This window comes from Rhagoletis zephyria, unplaced genomic scaffold (genome assembly GCF_001687245.7).
Source record: "Rhagoletis zephyria isolate East Lansing unplaced genomic scaffold, Rhagoletis_zephyria_1.1 Rzeph_scaffold_01241, whole genome shotgun sequence".
Taxonomy (NCBI): Eukaryota; Metazoa; Arthropoda; class Insecta; order Diptera; family Tephritidae; genus Rhagoletis; species Rhagoletis zephyria.
The window spans coordinates 115,253-134,613 of NW_016158325.1; the positions used below are offsets into that span (position 1 = coordinate 115,253).

Consider the following 19,361-nt stretch of genomic DNA (forward strand, 5'->3'; position numbering starts at 1 on the left):
ATGCCATCAACACAAAAAACTATTTGACAAATACATCACATGCATATTCATGAGTGAGCCGAACATGTGGGAGTTTATTTAGTGCTCTTAAAAAATATAACTCCGCAGAGCGAAATAGTTCTTTCATGGCTTTACGAGCTCTCTTTTCTAAACCTTGTAAGTGTGTAATCACATTATTTTAATAAATAGAACGCAAGAAAATATTTTGTTTATATTTTTGCCACTCCGAATTTAGTTTTGTAACTCACCCGTGATGCAAAATTAAATCGTTAGATTTAATTTTCACATTTTTTGATGAGCTTTGGGAATAGAAATGAGCATCAGGGGGTCCACCGAAACCAGTAAAGTTTTGAAAGGGGTCTACGAGAAAAATAAGTTTGGGAACCTCTGGCTTAAATGAACGCATTTGACTAAAACAATAAAAACTATTTTACGCATTCAATTGATCTGCACAAACAGTATAGCAAAACAAATTCTCCCTTTAGACGAAGTTTTTTATAACAAAAAAGACATTCTCCACATACTACGAAAATATTTGGTATTTTTCAAAAGAACTGAATAAGTATGTAGTGATAACGTTGGAAATTCGTTTACATGTTTATTAAAAAATTTTAGGTTTAGAGGGGGGCCGGCCCATATTTAGTACCGGCCCCGGACGATAATACAAGTTTATATTATTAAATGAAAACAACTAACTAATAAAAAAATACTTATAGAGTAATAAGTGTTTATAGTTAATTTGTTTGAAACCAGATAAAAGTTGGCCGTTATAAGTGGACCCAAAGTTGGCTATTGTATTAGACGACTACGAAATATGTACATGTATAAACATATCGAGCCCTAGCCGCCAAAATAACGTAAGCGACATTTTTTCAAAATTCTCGTTTTGATGCAGAAATGCATCTAGATGCTCTAGGAATATTTCTGTATCAAAAATAAAAGTTTGAAAAAAATAAAGGCTTACGTAATTTTGGCGGTTAAGACTCGATATTTAAAAAGTTATTCATATAAAGTCTTATTTATACTATACTTCAATGTGAAAATATCAACTGAAAATCGAAAAAGTTACAGTTTTTGAAATCGGCACTTGCTACGATAACTGTTTAAACATATTTGTGAAAACGGGCCTTGGGCATAAAATTTTACCGGTTCGCAATTCGATGGTCAGGTATTATATGAATGTATTTAAATATATATATGTATGTATGAATGCACTATGTATGTATATTATAGCCCATAATATAAATATACTTATTCTGGTGTTATTTTTCTGTTCTTTATCTTCTAGCGCTTTATCACTCAGCGAAGTGTCGCGCGAAACATACCCTGATGAGGAGGGTAGCTTATCAGGGTCAATGATAAGTTTAGCGCATAGTAATAGCTCTACAAGTTTTCCGGCTGGCTCCCTATAGCATAGAAACATAAATAAGTGTAATAATGGCAATTTTAATAACACTAACGAAATTTCAATAACAAAGAAAAGATTTCGCAATTCTAGTGATGATGGTAAAAACCAATTAAAAGACGACATTGAAGTAAATCGATTAAATCAGATGTCGTTCTCTTCAATGTAAAAAATAATATAAAACTGAAAAACTCAAAATTAAAATCATTATTACATTAAGGAAGACGCGAGTATGCAAAATACGCATGTGAGTAAAAATTAAAAAAAAATTATAATAATAATAATGATTAACAAAAGTAAACAAAGATGGAAGTCACTGGAGGTAAACAATAACATTAATGCCTATTACGGTATCCGACGGATGCCATTCGCACGAATCTAATGCTTCGCTCTCGCTTGTTATGACAGTGCGAATCGGACTAGATCCGTACGGATGGCATCCGTCGTATACCGTAATAGGCATGATTAACTCAATAATAATATTAGTATGGCGGGGAGTTATACTAATAATTAAGTAAACTAATTAAAATAAAGCTACAATCGAAAAGTAATAACAGCGACAGTAAAATAAACGCATACATAAAATAAAATAATCGAAAGTAGGGCGTTAATTTTTTATACAATGCAGTAAATAGCGCATGAAAACGACGTACATATACATACATATGTATGTATGCAGATCAACTTAAAAAATATAACAAAATTTTATCATGTGGTCGCATTAATGTTTCTCCACATACGTACATACATACATACACATCAATTGTATGTACATGCAGCTGGCGTTGAAAATACATTCTTTTCCACCCATTTTGCCAGTTCAACTAGCTTTTGAAAAGATTTTATTATTAAGCCAATTTTAAATTAATTGATGGTACGAAAGACGCAGTTTAAACTTTTCCCTGTGATCATAAAGGAAAATCCGGCATCTCGCTATGAATTTAGAAAAAATTAAAATGTATGTATATATGTATATATCTACACCCCATGTCATAATTATAAGCGCACCACGTATTGACAAGTTTAAACAATTTAGCTTTTTGTTATTGTTATTTTAGTTATTTTTTTATAAAATAGTTTATTCTTTAACAAAAAACCGAGTAAGTCCAAGTTTCAAAATTTGTGCAATATTAAAAAAAAAAATATCAACAAACGTTCGTAAAAATTTCGAGCATTTTAATTAGATTTTTTAGATAGACTTTGATTATGCAGTTCACTAAATTTTAGTATAATAAAGTTCAAATTTAAAGTAGCTAGGACTTACCGTTGATTTTTGAAAATTTTTTGTTGACAGCCATTTTTGACCTTAAACAAAAAAAAAAAAAAAAAAAAAAAAAAAAAAAAAATGCCAAATTCAACGGTAAGTCCTAGCTGCTTTAAACTTGCACTTTATTATACAAAAATTGAGTGGGCATTCTCAAAGTCTTTCTAAGAAATCTTATTAAATTGCTAAAAAATTTGGCGAAAGTTTGTTGATTTTTTTTAATATTGCATAAAGTTTGAAACTGTTATTTTTTCGGTCTTTGTTAAAGAGTAAACTGTCGTTTTATAAAAATATAACTAAAATTAAATAACGAAAACAAAGTTTGTTAAAACTTGTCAATATGTGGTGCGCTTCTAAATATGACACGGGGTGTATGTATATGCATTATAAAACAAGCACCAATTCATGGGCATGGCAAATTCGATAAAATAGCCCATTTGGGTCAACAAAATTCCTTATAAGTTCAACATTTTTTGTTCCATTTCAAACATAAGGTATCATTGAGAAGTTAATAAATCAACCAAACCAGTAGAGAAACGTACGTATTACATATACAAAACAATAATGCACGGTTTCGCCAATCAATTTTAAAATTCATCGGCCTGTTAAAATTTAAAATGACAAATTTTCCGAACAAAATTGTGTAATTTNGTTTTCAAAAAACGTCCGAAAATAATCATTTTAGTTGAAAACAATAATGCACGGTTTCGCCAATCAATTTTAAAATTCATCAGCCTGTTAAAATTTAAAATGACAAATTTTCCGAACAAAATTGTGTAATTTTAAATTTTAACAGGTTGATAAATTTAAAACATAAAAAAGGCATGAGCCTTTGAAAATATGTATGCGTATTCCGGCAGCATCTGAGTATGAGCTATTTGTTAGCTTTCAGTAGGTCCCAGGATTGAGGCCCATCCGACGCATTTATTCAAATTTAAATAATTGCTGAATCTATTATTATGAAAAAGCATCCGTGAAGTTCAAAATGAAAACGTTTTCAACGAATCATTTCAGAAAAAGGGGCGAAAACGCATCCGTTTCACAACCATTTTCGGTACTTTTCTGGACATACATATGTACATACGTTGCAGATGCACTCTTTAGTGGAAGAACGTATCCGAAAAACGACTGAAAATAGAAATTGTCTCCATTTTCGAATACGTTTAGGATATTTTGCTGGCTCGGAAAGGTATCTCTTTGCTCTCATAATTTTTCACATGAAATGTTTTGAAATTACTTTGATTTTTATTTTCATATTACGATCCATATTGGTTTCCTTTTTATCACGTTTTTTTAATGACATCTTTTCCGAGATGGAGTCTCGAAAGGGTTTGGAAGCTATAAATTAAAGCTTTTTAAACAAACTAAAAAATTTTGCGTTTTGCTGATATCAATTGACTTTAAGACTCATTAGCAATATTTGAGCAAATTGATCAACTATTGAAAAAAAAATTCTTAAAGAAAATACTGTATTAATTAAAAAAAATTGCTAATTTTTTCCACTTTTGAACATACCTTGGCAAATTAAAACAGATATGAAGAAAAGTTTTTACCATTCGTTCATAAAAATAACCGTTTATTTTCTTTTGTGCGCTCAATATATTTTGCATCAACGATGCAATAAAAAGCGTAATTGGATTTAATTTTCGGAATGCGATTTCACGGAAGCTTTGTAAGGTAAACTTCTTGTAAAGAGTATCTGGAGTTTCGAAGGGGTCAATTAAAATGGATACTGTCTTTAGATAAGAAGGTGTCACAAATCCCATTGTAGGGTAATAAAGTTTTAATAAAGGAGTTTACGAAAAATTCATTAAAATGTTTGTTTAACCGTTCCGAAGAATCTTACATACTTATTCATTTTATGAAATTTCGGCTTTATACGTTGATTAGTTTACAAAAGCCTCATTTGTGAAACATCCTTTCTTTTATGTTTCACAGCTCGTTAGAGCTGCTACCTTTAATCGTTAATGGTCCAGGCACCCTTAATGGTGTTTGTCGTCCAAAAAGAGGACTCGTCTGAGAAAACTACATGTCCATGGGATGTTTTTTGTTTTTTTTTTTGTTGGTTTCACCGCTGTTTCTCGAAACTGGAACTGGAACTCCTTAAGAGGGTTATTGTGTTCAGAGACACATTTGAATGATATATATAGCTATCTTGCGCTAGCTCTTCAAATAGCGCAATTTGGCAAGTCGTCTACAGTTTTGTGTACCAAAAATCTAGAGTTCCTATACTGGGCAAACGCCTTCAACTTTGGATGAGAGCAAAGAAAGACTGCCTCAAAACGTTTCGCCTATACGGGACTTACACTGGTGGAAAATATAATAGAAACAAGGAATTTTTTTACGATTTCTTTTCATTGCTTATTTTTTTTTTTAATATTTACAGTTGTCCACAAAATAATAGGAGTACGATATTTTTACCAGTTTTGGCTATTTGTCTTTTGTTTATTTAATGTTTATTATTTTTTTTATAAAAGTCTAGATCTTTTTGGTTGAAGGTGTTTCACGTTTTTTTCATACAAAGTATGTTCGAAAACTTTCTTTTATATGGAGGACACTGCCAGCAAAAAAATTGCCAAAAATAATAATAATATAATAGATTGGCGCTTACACATATGTTAGTGTTTGGCCGAGCTTCTCCTCCGATTTGTGGCGTGCGCCTTGATGTTGTCACACAAAGCGGAGGGACCTACAGTTTTACGCCGACTCCGAACGGCGATTGTATTTTTATGAGAAGCTGTTTTTCATGGCAGAAATACACTCGGAGGTTTGCCATTGCCTGCCGAGGGACGACCGCTGTTAAGAAAAAACCTTTTTNTTTTTATGAGAAGCTGTTTTTCATGGCAGAAATGCACTCGAAGGTTTGTCATTGCCTGCCGAGGGACGACCGCTGTTAAGAAAAGACCTTTTTTCTATATTTTNTAAGAAAATACCTTTTTTCTATATTTTTTTGCTATGTTGCTTTGACCATGGCTTGAACACAGGTGCTGCAGAGTGGAAGCGCGCACTGCTTACCACTACACCACAGCGGCCGAGTGGAGTGGCCTTCACAGTCACGAGACCTTAACCCTGTAGAACATCTATGGGGCATACTAAGAAGAAAGATTGGGGATATAGAGCGCGACTCATCCATGCCTTAACAACCGCTGATGAATGTTTGGGGTGCATTATCTTGCATAAACTCCCACTTTATAGGCATCTCCTCTCTAGCAAATGGAAGCATGGATGTATTTAAAATATTTATTTAGTCCGTGGCGCCTACCTACACCGAATGCAGAAAAGCAGCCCCATAACATTATTGATTCACCACCATGTTGGACTCTTTTTTTTTTTGGTGAACTTAGGATCAGACCCGAACATATTTACCTTGGTTTCATCCGACCAGAGGATATGTAACCAGTGTTCGCGATGCAAATGTCATTCCGCAAAAGAAAGTCTCTGGTTGATATTCTTTTTTGAAAGTAATGGCACTTTTCTTCGACTTTTTGCTGGTAATCTTGCCTCTTTTAGCCTATATCTGATTGTTCGGCTTCTCACTTCCACCTGCATGTTTCTTTTTATATCCCCTGAAGTGCTGAATGGATCCTTTTTGATTTGTCGTACGATGAATTTGTCCTGGGGGGCTACTCTGTAATGCGATGCGAAAGAGAAATGCGCTGCGATAGGCAATCGCCAGAGTGTATTACTTACGACGAATTTGCCTATCGCATCGCATTTCTCTTTCGCCTCGCATTACAGAGTAGCCCTCCAGATAAGCTGTAGTTTTTCGCTTTATGCCCCTGGTTTTTTTTTTTACATGTGCGTGGACAGTTGTGAACACCTTTTTCTTTGAGCATTTCATAATTCCGGCAATTTGGTCCATGGTTTTCCGGCATTCCATAAGCATTTTATCAATTTCTGCTCCGATTCAGTTGAATGTTTTATGTATTTGCTATTGTTAGTATAAAGTTTTACTAAAACAGCGAGATAATTTGTATTTTTTAAGTTGAAATGCAAAATGAATGGCTTACTTACATCGCAAATGAAACTTGATTTGTTTCCATGTTTTTTTTCACAAAACTACGCGTAGGTCTCACTTCAATGTTCAAAAAGCACTGAGAAACTGAACAGACAACGCAAGCAATTTGTCAAGAAATGTAGCGTTAGACAACGGTACTTTACAGCAAAGCCGACTCCGATTAAACGCTCCGTTAAACAATTTGTACACTTAAAAGTTACGAATCGCTTGTTTCTATTATTTTTTCCACCAGTGTATGTACACGGTCTAAAATTTGGGTTTAATCTTTAAACCTAGCTGGGACTGCTGCCTTTTTTAATCTTTTATAGTCTACATTTTAAACCAGTCAATAGTTTTAAGCAACTTTTAATATATTCTGGTTTAAATTTTAGTCCAAGAAGCCGAGAAAATGATGTTTTGCTATGAGTGGTTTAAAATTAAAACCAAAAAGTTCGTGGTTTCAAATATAGGCCCTATTTGTTTAAAAATCAAACCAAAAAGTTTTAATTCTAGTTTCTAGGTTTCAAATATAGAAAATTTTGTTTAAAATCTAAACCAAAATAAAAAATGTTTGCCTCAATATACCAATTGGCATAAGGGCGTCTCTCAGAGAGAGAGAGCAAATCTTATGAACTGACGGCATCAACACAGCGAAATGTGGTGTTGATTCAAAATCAACATTTGAAAGCACACTTACATCCATGGCTGTAGCTGAGTATGCAAAGATGCTTGATACAATTGGTTGCTACCAAGGCTGTCCGGGTTCAATACCCATCAGACGGAACATGAAATTTAAGATTATTTTTTTTTATTCTTAATTATGGAAAAGCTTTCGTGAAGTGTAACGTGAAGCAAACGAAAGAGAAAATGTTTGGGTTTAAAATTTAAACCGAACTGTTTAAATTCTAAACCCAACATATGTGCTCTCTTTCTTTTAAACTTGGAAAGTTTGTATTTGAAACTAAATTTAGTTTGGTCATATATGTAGTCCAAAAAGTTTAAAATGAAAACCGAAATTTTTAACCGTGTATCTAAAATATGGTTTTTCGTCGACAGCGTGTAACTGATTGTTTTTACAATTATACTGCACAATAGTCAATGAAATGATTTTTTTTAATTAAGGCCTACTTGATATACAAAAAAGACCCTATTTGGATAATTTGAGATTTGACATGGGAAGCAAATTTTTTAAAAATAATTTTTCTTTTGCCGTGGTCTTACAATAATTTAGATTTTGTATTTGTATCTACATAAGTATATATGTGTACATATGTATGCTAGTCCTGTCATATATAGTAATATACAGTCCCATCCCGCAGAATAGGTTCAACATCATTTTCTCATTATAATTTTATGGTGCATTTACCAGATTGTCTGCAACTGGTTTTGGTAAATGCAGTTTCAATCCACAATCAAGCGACACCAAAAACAACCTCATTGGCACTACCACTGGTTATATTTTGACGTTTTTTAAGGATGAGAAAAAAGGAAAATTGAATCTATGTATTTTGGGAAAAATTTTCGTCATCCTTTAAATCATTTTTAAACCCTGTCGGAAAAATCAACATATCGAGGGCTTATATTCAATACCCTCTATCTGCACTTTTGATATTCTGATATAAAAATCTACCTAATACTTAACTGTCATCGGTGATGTTACTGCTGACCTTTTATAACGCTTGACATACGAATTTACTATTACATTGCAAAGTCAGAACTAACATCAGTGATGACAGGTGCGTCCCAGACAGAGCTGGGTCGTAATGATTCCTTTAGGAATTAAATTACTCCCAATNGGTGCGTCCCAGATGGGTTCTAACATCACAAAGTAATTTTTGTGAAAATTGCAGATAGAGGGTATTGAATATAAGCCCTCGATATAAAATTTAATCGTTCATCAAAATAGGTTCGAAATCAAGTTTAATATTTCTCAACAAATCGACTATTTTAAACCTAATTATTGTAAAAATTTACTGAAACAAATTTTGTAATCCAGGGTTCAAAAGCAAAAATTTCATTTTTTTAAAAAGAAGGCATGGTAAGAAAATGTGTCAAAATTAAAATCTTATAGTTATTTAGAAGGTGATGAAAGACGAATTGAAAAAAATTTCGAAAGAGTGCATCCATACACTGAGGGAAATAACGCACAGTAAAAATGAATATTTTTTATTTGATTATCGTTTAAAATTGTTCGTATTTAAAAATAATACTTTCATACCAAAAATTTAGCACGCACGGTGTTTGAGTATACAATTGTGGTAACACATACATACATATGTACATACACTGAGGAGCATAACTACCCTGCAAACCTATGTTCCCGAAATCTTAACGAAATCTTTAGGATTATTTCATTTCTGTAACGACTTTTTTGAGAATCTTCAAAGAAAATTATATGAAGTGGTTGACACGAACTCGTAAAGAAATTTCTGTACGAAAAATAAAGAAAATTCTGAAAAATTTCTGCAAGAAATTCTTCACATATCAGCATTATTTTCATTGCTTTACCGATTTTTTTCCGAAATTTCGTAAAAGAACCCGGGTGTGCACAGTTTACTCCATTTTAGAAATGCGGCAAAAAATCGGATGACATCTTTACGAATTCCTTAAAATTTCTCTCCAATTCAGAATACTCTGAAAAATGGTTTGCTGGGTATAGACGCATTTATTTTTCCGAGTTTGCGGCGCATTAAAGAAATTTAGCAAAAAATCGGCAATGCCAGGTTTACGACCTTTGACATTCATTAACTCAGAGGACCACATCAATCAAAAATGTTATTTTTATACCCGAGCGCACTTGTGCAGAAGGGTATTATAACTTTGTTCACATAACGGTTGTTTGTAACAGGCAAAACGAATCGAGATAGATATAGACAAATGTATACATAAATGATCAGAATGAAAAGAGAAATCGATTAAGCGGTGACTGTCCGTCCGTCTGTGCACACGATAACTCGAGTAAACATTAAGATATCTTAACGAAACTTGGTACGTATACTTATTTCGGCCGTAGGACGGATGGTATTGAAAATGGGCAAAATCGGACAATAACCACGCCTACCTCCCTTATAACGGTAATTTTCAGAAATACGAAATACTGAAGATTATTCACTCAAAATTGGTATTTACAATAACTTTTAGACGAAAAATAAGAATATTATAAATTTTTGGAAAATGGCGTAGCCACGCCCACTTATGGATACATGTGTATATCTTGGTAACCGCTTACCAATTTCTTCCAAACTTGGCACAGTTGTTAGTCTTGCTACAGCATACCAAATGGCCGAAAATTTTTAAAATCGGACTATAACCACGCCTACCACCCATATAACGGTAATTTGGAGAAATACGAAATCTTCGATAAATCAATAAATATTAAAGCTAATTTATTCAAAATTAATGCTTGCAACAATTCTCTACCAAGAAATACGTTTATGATAAAATTTTGGAAAATGGACGTGGCACCGCCCACTTATGATCACATATATGTATGTATATCGGTAACCGTTCTACTAATTTGTACCAAACTCGGTATGATTATTGTGCTTGCCGCATAGAAGCAAACCGTTGAAAATTATTGGAATCAGATTAAAATTACGACCACTTATATAACTGCAAATTTCAGAAATGCTTGAAACTTCAATATTTCGAAATTTAAGGACGCTAATTTACTCAAAATTGATACGGCTTACCATCTAGCGGTAGGTTTCGGAAAGGTGAAAAAACATATATTTAATACTTGCGCCGGGTATTTAATTTCGGCTCCGCCCGAAACTTTCTTACTTGTTTATTATTGCATAAATATAGACGCAGCTTAACTGCTTTATTAAATAATGCTAAATGTCTAAAACCATCAACAAATAACAACTTAAATGCATTGATCTGTGAACAGAACCTCATTCTAATTAGTTGAAAAATTCTTACTCTTGCTCCCTGCACTAGGTTTAAACCAGGGACCGTAACAGTTACAACTTTTATTAAAAAAATCACTATTTAACAATTATTTTTTGACTTTTATTTAATTACTCTTTATATAACCGTTATTTCTGACTTTTATTTTATAAATCGAAAATAACAATTATTTTTGATTTTTATTTAAATAATCTGCAAATAACAGTTATTTATTTATAAAAGTCATAAATAAAAATCAGTCACTGATCTTTATTTTTTCAATCATACTTATAAAAGTCATTTGAATAAGTCGTAGTAATCTTTTGTTTTCCAANAAATATAATTGTTACTTTTTTAAATTTTACATAAAAATTGCAAATAAAAATTTATTTTCAAATTTGAGTCTCGGTACAAAACGAAATCGATCGGTATGTTTCACTTAGTTGTAGAGCATTTCCTTCATAGTGCATTTTTCCATGACAGTTTTCATCAATAACTATTATGTTCGGTCCCTGGTTTAAACACACGGGACTTTCCCATCCTCAATTATTCTTGTTTTTACTGCAAAAATTGGCTTGCTCTGGTAAGTTTTCTGGCCCAGAGTACAAGGAGCTGATGCTACTGCAACTATTACAATGTGTCGCTAGCTTTATGCACCGCAGCCTAATCCTGTTGAAAAATACAGTATACTCGTCGATGGCGATTAAAAATGGTAGGGGATAGGTTTTAAATACTGCGGCATCCTGTGCTGGTTTAATTGGGTACTTGACAACTGCAGTATTCCATTTGATTCTTTATCTGCTGAAGCACCACCACTGAAATTTCACTGTCAAAAATACCGTTGGTTATTACGTAAATTCTTACAGTGAGCTTAAAATCCATCGATCTCTTCTAAGTTGGATCCTTGACCGTGAAAATATTATCTGGACAGTTGCCTTATGTTCAGAAACTGTGATAAATACAAACTTCAAAAATGCATATTTTCGTATCTACCGAAATGGTCTTAAAAAATAGATTCGGACATTTGATATAATAAATGTAAAGGGCCGTTAACCTGGCATTACCAATTTTTTCTTAAATATCTATAAAGCGTCTATAGTTATGCTCAGCAGTGTAGTACATGCTTATCTGTACAAATGCACTAATCGCGTGCTGTGGTGTTGATTCAAACTCAACATTTGAAAGCCCGTTTACATGTATGGCTGTAGCTGAGTGCGCAAAGATGCTTGCCACAATTTGTTGATTTCCAGAGGGTTAGGGTTCGAATTCCATTGCAGGCAACATGCAAATTAATTTTTTTTTGTTTAATGTGCAAAAGGCCATCCGTGCGAATGCTTCATTTTAATATAGGCGTATTGCATTGACGTTTTTAGTAGGGTCAAAGACGTTTTTGTTTGATTTTACTATTTTTTCCCCTCAGTGTACAGGCAATTTAGCTGGTGGTTAAGCTGGTGTAAATTCAGTTGCAATTTCGCCTGTACCAGTGCAAAAAATCTATAAGCCCACGTTGGATTCTGATTTCAAAGCGTTTAATTTCTGATTTTCAAATAACATGGCTGTCAATATCCTTACGCTATGTTAAGCGCCTTCAAAATTCGTTTTAGGGCTAAATTTTAGTCAATAAAACTATTAAAGTAGGATGCTTATGCCGTTAATTAGTTAAAAATATCTTAAAATTAATTGAACTGAACATATTTTAATGAACGATTAAAGTTTACTTTTGAAAAAACGTGAAAAATAATCAATGATGTTGCAAATTTGGTTTTTGGTGTTGTTTGTTTTTGAATTGAACCGCCTTTGATACTGCATTTACAAAACCAATGAAAATCATGTTGAAAGTATTCTGCCCAGTGTCACTGTACAATAAGTTTTCATTGCAAATAATCTTTGAATCATATAAATGCAGCAACGAGAAAAAATAGTTGAAGTGTGATTTTTTAATAATGTCTTTCAACGTACTTTTTTTATTACTTTTTATACTGCCTGGTTATCAGGTTATGTGGTTATATTTTTTTATTCAGTTTGCAACAATCAAATACACTACACAATAATAATTTTAAGCCAGATAACCTGATAACCAGGCCAGTGTGAACAGCCTCATTGCTTATTCTATAACCACAAACATCATGAACATAAATATTTTATGGAAGAAAACTTGCAAGACCGTTCACAAAAAAAAATCCAAAGAATCAAATTCGTTGATCACACTGTGGAACAAAAATGGACTTAAAAAAAACCTAGAGTGCGCATATATCAGTTTTGATAGCTGTTGGCCATACGAACAATGCCTCATACTCAGTTTTACTAAGTCAATTTGTGTTCTCGAGAAAAAAATTTTCTTGATCAAAAAATCGGAGTGTAGCAGCCAAATTTTTCCCCCAAATTTTGAAAATTCATCGTTTTTTTGTCTATTTATATAAATTTTTAAAATTTGGAGAACAACAATTTGGCGCTATGCTCATATTTTTGGATCAAGAAAACTTTTTTTCTTGAGAACACGAATTGATCTAGGAAATCTGAGTATGAAGTTTTGTTTGTATGGTCAACAGTTATCAAACCTGTAGCTCGTTTCTGTAACAATTCTCTACCAAGACGAATTGAGATATGAATTCGCCGCCCTGTTCTCTACTGCTAATCAGTAGTAGAGAATGACGTATATTCTCTACCAGTAGAGAAATAATCGGTAGAGAAGAGTTACAGAAACGAGCTACTGATATACATATGCGTACTCTAGGATTTTTTGTGTTCCACTTATCTACCAAATCTAATCCAATGTTACATGTCAAAAGAAATACATAATAAGAATGTAAGTACTTCTTTAAATATGCCAGAGATTTTTGCGAATCTATGTGCATTACGCATTGATACATTTCATATAATAGTTTGGTGTAGCCCGTTGTAGTATTATACCATGTTAAGTAATAGTAGCAATAGTAGCAAGATGGAGGATTTGATACATAAGACGAATATTACTTTCTACGTTCTATTTAATGGAATCANATTTTTTGTGTTCCACTTATCTACCAAATCTAATCCAATGTTACATGTCAAAAGAAATACATAATAAGAATGTAAGTACTTCTTTAAATATGCCGGAGATTTTTGCGAATCTATGTGCATTACGAATTGATACATTTCATATAATAGTTTGGTGTAGCCCGTTGTAGTATTATACCATGTTAAGTAATAGTAGCAATAGTAGCAAGATGGAGGATTTGATACATAAGACGAATATTACTTTCTACGTTCTATTTAATGGAATCAGACGGGCCTGATCTGCTTGCTGGAAAGCATTTACCTAGAACAATAACATATTTTCCACAATTCGCTTTTCTACACATTTGTTGGTGTTGGTTGATTCTTCCGAAAAGGTGAAGAGATGATATAATTTTTAACGAGTTCCCATCATCAGTTCCAAACTGCATGTATGTACATATGTATGTAAGTATGTATCTGAGAACNATAGAACAATAACATATTTTCTACACATTTGTTGGTGTTGGTTGATTCTTCCGAAAAGGTGAAGAGATGATATAATTTTTAACGAGTTCCCATCATCCGTTCCAAACTGCATGTATGTACATATGTATGTAAGTATGTATCTGAGAACGAACTAACGGGAATATTCAATGAACCACCTTTCTTTCGGGGCTTTGAGTAATAATACCAAACTGTTGCTTAACTCAAATGAAATAGCTAGGGGCTCATGGAAATCCACACGTTCCTTTAATTAAAAATGGCTGGATGCTAGAGGGCTACTGAGCAGTAGTTGATATTGGCCATTGCATGCATATCGATCGTGACTGCATTTGTTTCAGATTGCGCTTTTTAACTACTAGCTATTGTATTTTGAGCTGCTTGTATTTTTTTATAATGAAATGATAATGAAATTGCATGAAAACAAGGTGTATATCAGAAATTCGTGAATTAACTACAAATTGGAAAGGGAATTAGTATATTTAAAATTAAAATAATTTTTAAAATTTTACGATTAGTCAAAATGTTGTGTTAATATAATATAATTTTAGTAAACAACTTAATATTGTAAATTTGTTCATGTTTTAAACTTTTTTGTTGTTGAATTGTGCAAGCGAGAAAAGGTTTGTTGCTGCCGCTTTATATGCTAATGGAACGATTCAGTTATGATCAGATGTTAAGAAAATGTATAATTACGCATACATAAGTACTACAATTTTATAACCACAAAATAAAAATTAAAGAAATCAAGACTTTTCACGCCGTACTCCTTGCAATGCCAAACCCGATGCATATGTATCAGGAAAGCAGAGCAAATCTGTTTCAATTTAAATGTCATGAGCACGGCGTGAAAATTCTCAAAAAAAGCTTATATAATGTACAGTACTTTAATACAAATTATATATGTACATACATACGTGCATACGTAATATTTATGTTATATGAATGGAGGAAAGGACAAGTGTTGCGAAAAAATTAAATTAAATTTGTAACAACTTTTAATTTATAAAACTTTACCACGTTTTATTCGCATTCGCAAAAGATAGTTCAATTCCTTTACACATTGCTTTTGCCAATTTTTACCATTTTATTTAACTCGACTTGATGAAAAAGAACAGCAGATTTTAAATTAATGTTTGTTAAATGTTATTCCTTTCCTCCACTTCATTAAATATTAATTTTAATTAAGAGTTACGAATGCAATGCTACAGAGAACGCCACATGCATATAAAAATGCGTAGAATAAATAGTTTCCACGCCAGAAAAAAGAAACCAATCATACATGTTAAAATAAAATAAACAAAACAGATCCAAACCACAATTTTAGTAGTTTAGTTTTGTAGTAACTTAAAATTTGTAACAATACACACATATACATGCATATATTTACATACATACATACTTATATAAAAAATAATAACTTACAAACGTATTAAAAATCATAAGGAAAACTTTAAAAACCATTTTATGTTTAAAATAATGAAATCAAATTTATTTTATTTTTATGCTAGATATTATAATGAAAAACATGAAATAACAAAATTAATACGTCTATAAGCAATAAAGACGACGAAAATTACATAATTTAATTGTTTTGATTTCTTAGTTCTTCATTGGATTGCATTTGTTTTTACATGGCGGGTCTCAAGTCTAGCGTAAAACCCATCTGCTAGGATGAATGGAAATAAATTATTCCATCTTTTGTTGATTCCAATTTTATTTTTGTAACTGTAACTTTTGGTTTTCCAAATGGGAGTTTCTTCTTTTTTCAATGCTTTTATGATGTTTTTCCGTGATGTTCACTGCTTGACGACACGAGCAAAATGAGCAATAGTGCGTACACAATACCATACACGACAAGCTTGTGTGCAGGGTTCGGATTTTATACGCGAACGTGTACATTTCAATATTTTCTAATTCGTTCTCGTTCGCCAACGGTACTTGCTGTCTCCACAGGCAAAAGTTTTTATCTTGATAATGTTATCAGGCAAAATTTTGCCAAAGGAGACCGCATTTTGCTTTTGGCAAGCAATAATTTTCAGAGCTTTTATCTTGATAAATATTAGGTTTGTATGGTGACCAATAGTCAGTACTAATTTGTACTGGAACCTGCAAATTTTTACTGGAAAAGTGTATGATAACCCAAAAAAATTGCAAGAGAGCACTGAATTGAGAGCGTAATAACACGGGAGAGCTGCAAATTCTTGATAGTGAAATTTTTACTAGCAGAAGAAGAAGAAGCATAAATGTCAAAAGCCGCCATTTGTTGAATTGGTTAAGCATAAACAAAAGTAAAATGAGTAGAAATCAAAATATTAATGGTGTACTGGACTGTGTAAATGCTTGTGTGTAAAGCAAAGAATTTAAAACTGATTTATAAAAACTAAAATGTTTACAGCAGAATGTCAAAACGGTGCAACAACTATTCACTTGCAAGTTTTGTGTTCAATAACTTTTTCTGCTAGTTTTCTCTTCTTCTCAATGTTACGCTCTATTTTGCTTTTACGCTCTCGCTGCAATTTTTTACTGGAGAANGGGGGCGGGGCCTGTAGATGTACAATAAGGTTTTATTCTTTTAACCTCATATTAGAGGAATGCATATGTATTTATTTTCAAAAATACATCTGTGTATTGGTACATATCTGTGGTGGTTGCCAATTAAAGTTCTTGAGTTTAATCATTTAACAATAATTCGTCTTNCCAGCAATTTGGTACTTTGACAGCTACATTTTCATTTGCGCGATTTCATGGTGGCAACAGTACTGATATTTTAGTATAAAAGCAAAAAGTGAGCTGTTTTCTATTAAAATATTTGGTATTATGTACTTGGATGTGAAATAGCATATTTTTTAAATATTTTAAGGGCCAGTTTTTCAGTGCAGGGCCGTAGTTTAAACTCAGTTTAAACGCCCGATATGGCTGGGTTAAACTAAGATCAGCCAATCAAATGTCAGCCAGTTGTTCGATTTAAACTGAGTTTACTTAATCTAAGTTTAAACTGGCACTGAAAAACCTGGCCCTAAGTGATTAAATTCGGCAAAAATAGCCATCTTACAAATGCTTTTATCAAGATAAAAAATGTCCATGCACAAATATTACCTCTGATTAAATTTATGTCAAGCAATAAAAATGACAGTTGGTAGGCAAAAACTTTTGCCTGTGGAGACGGGCCGTTATGTAGAAAAAATGTCCGCTGTTGTTCGTACGCGCATGCATTGGCGGACCAAACAGCGTGCGTTCATGTATGTAGCTATAAGTTGCGCCAATACGTTCGCGAACGTTCACTTCTGTAGTTCGCATTNTTCCGCTGTTGTTCGTACGCGCATGCATTGGCGGACCAAACAGCGTGCGTTCATGTATGTAGCTACAGTATCGGACAAAACATTTGCAACTGGAACACAGCCCTNTCATAAGTCAATGTAAGTGCAGCGTCAAACATTCGCGGATAGTTGGTGTGGCTAGCTATACTACACTCAGTTGCATAATTTTAAGACCGCCACATATTAACAAGTTTTCACTATTAATTTTCATATTATTTAATTTCAATTATTTCCTTTTAAAAATATAGGTCATTCTATAACAAACACCATACAAATCCACATTTGAAACTTTGTGCAAAGATTATAAACATTCAACGAATTTTCACCAAAAATTTACTTTTTTTTAAGAATTTTCATAGCCCTTGCAATTTTAGTATAATAAAGTGTGAGTTTCATATGGCTACAAAATACCGTTGATTTTTGGCAATTTTGTTTTGTTGACGGTGTCACTCATTTTCTTCCATGCAAAGTATGTTCCAAATTTTTTTTATATGGAAGAAAATTAACTGCACCGTCAACAAAAAGATTGGCAAAAATCAACGGTATTTTGTAGCCACATATGTGCAATAAGCGTTTATTGCTTGAATAGGGTTGCCACCTTGCCACATATCATCGTTTAAAGTACAAAACCGCGTATCGTCATTCTGCAAAACCGCGTAACTGACATTTGATGCCAAAAATTGGGTTTACTCACACAAGCATCGTACAGTTCCATAAGTGAAGTAACTCTTCTTCTTACCGTTTGCCTGGCAGGCTATAGGTGTGTGTTTGGCGGGCTGTAGGTGTATTTTTGGTTAGTGTATTGGTGTTTTTGGTTCAGTGTGTTAGTGTATTTTGAATATATTGTAATAGAAATAAAAGAAATTGTAATAGAAATGAAAGAAATTGTAACAGACAAGAGCACATGCCAAAAAACAGGTGATCTCGCTGTAGGCATTTTTTGGCAATCAGCTGATAGTGTTTTTACTTATGAAACTGTACGATGCACACAAGTCTTAGCTCAATCCTTATCAAATAGTCTGGAAATATACTAGCCAGAACCATTTTAAAATATGAGTGTTTTAAATCTCTAAAAAATAATTTATGCAAATTCACATAGGCGGTTTTGCATTATATCAATACGGGGTTTTGCATTTTGTTGATACGCGGTTTTGTACTTTAAACGACGATGTATATCAGTGATGGGCAGCGCAGGCAGAACTCCATAACGCTGCGTTTACATAAGACAATTTGAGACAATACAATTGAGAATATGTATTAGTTTTCAAATAGTTGTGTAAATTAGGCGTCCAGACAATTAAAAAGACAATACATTTTTCAGCAACCGCCGTTGGTGTAGTTTGGCGTGAATTTCATATTATTTCCTAAAATATCCAAACACAAACCACTTTTTTATAAATCTGCGATTTTTTGCGATTTTGACTTGCCTTTCTTTCTCAAATTAACCAAAACGTGACCGAATTGTCCAATTCACCGTCTTCGAAAAATCAAAGACAGTGACGAAGACAATGACAGAAGTGTGAATATATTAGTAGAAAGTTTGAATGTATTGCTATTGTCTTCGCAAAATTTGCATATGTAAACCCCAAGTAAGCAAGTGCAACATTTTTGCACATGCTATGGAGTTCTGCCAGCGCTGCCCATGCCTAATATATATTATAAAATCTTCACCGTTCGTTGGATAAAAAAATTATAATTAGGTGTCAAATGAGGGGGCGGGGCCTGTAGATGTACAATAAGGTTTTATTCTTTTAACCTCATATTAGAGGAATGCATATGTATTTATTTTCAAAAATACATCTGTGTATTGGTACATATCTGTGGTGGTTGCCAATTAAAGTTCTTGAGTTTAATCATTTAACAATAATTCGTCTTGGAACGTAATTATTGTGGATTATTTGTAGTCATTCTTTGTGGAAAATTTGTAAGCTTTCAAATTAGATTAGAGTAAAAAAGACGAAATAAGTAACTATTATTAAGTAGTTAAAGAAAATTTGTCCACTGGTA

The 19,361-nt window shown here is 32.9% G+C and overlaps 1 protein-coding gene and 1 long non-coding RNA gene across 6 annotated transcripts in view; both read left to right on the forward strand.

Annotated features, from left to right (window-relative positions):
* The window catches only part of Tao (Serine/threonine-protein kinase Tao), a 105,693-nt gene that overhangs the window by 84,152 nt on the left and 2,180 nt on the right, over positions 1–19,361 (forward strand). For 4 of the 5 annotated variants that reach the window (XM_017616640.1, XM_017616643.1, XM_017616641.1 and 1 more), the window contains exon 13: positions 1,289–2,512. The exons of the other annotated variant lie outside the window; for it this stretch is intronic. In XM_017616640.1, coding sequence (XP_017472129.1) covers positions 1,289–1,412 — 124 coding nt within the window. In that variant the 3' untranslated portion in view covers positions 1,413–2,512. Of the gene's footprint in view, positions 1–1,288; positions 2,513–19,361 lie in introns of those variants that run through there. 5 annotated transcript variants of the gene reach the window in all.
* Positions 13,564–15,339, forward strand: LOC108363305 (uncharacterized). Its single transcript, XR_001847598.1, has 2 exons — positions 13,564–13,928; positions 14,078–15,339. It is a non-coding gene; the product is annotated as an uncharacterized LOC108363305 (long non-coding RNA).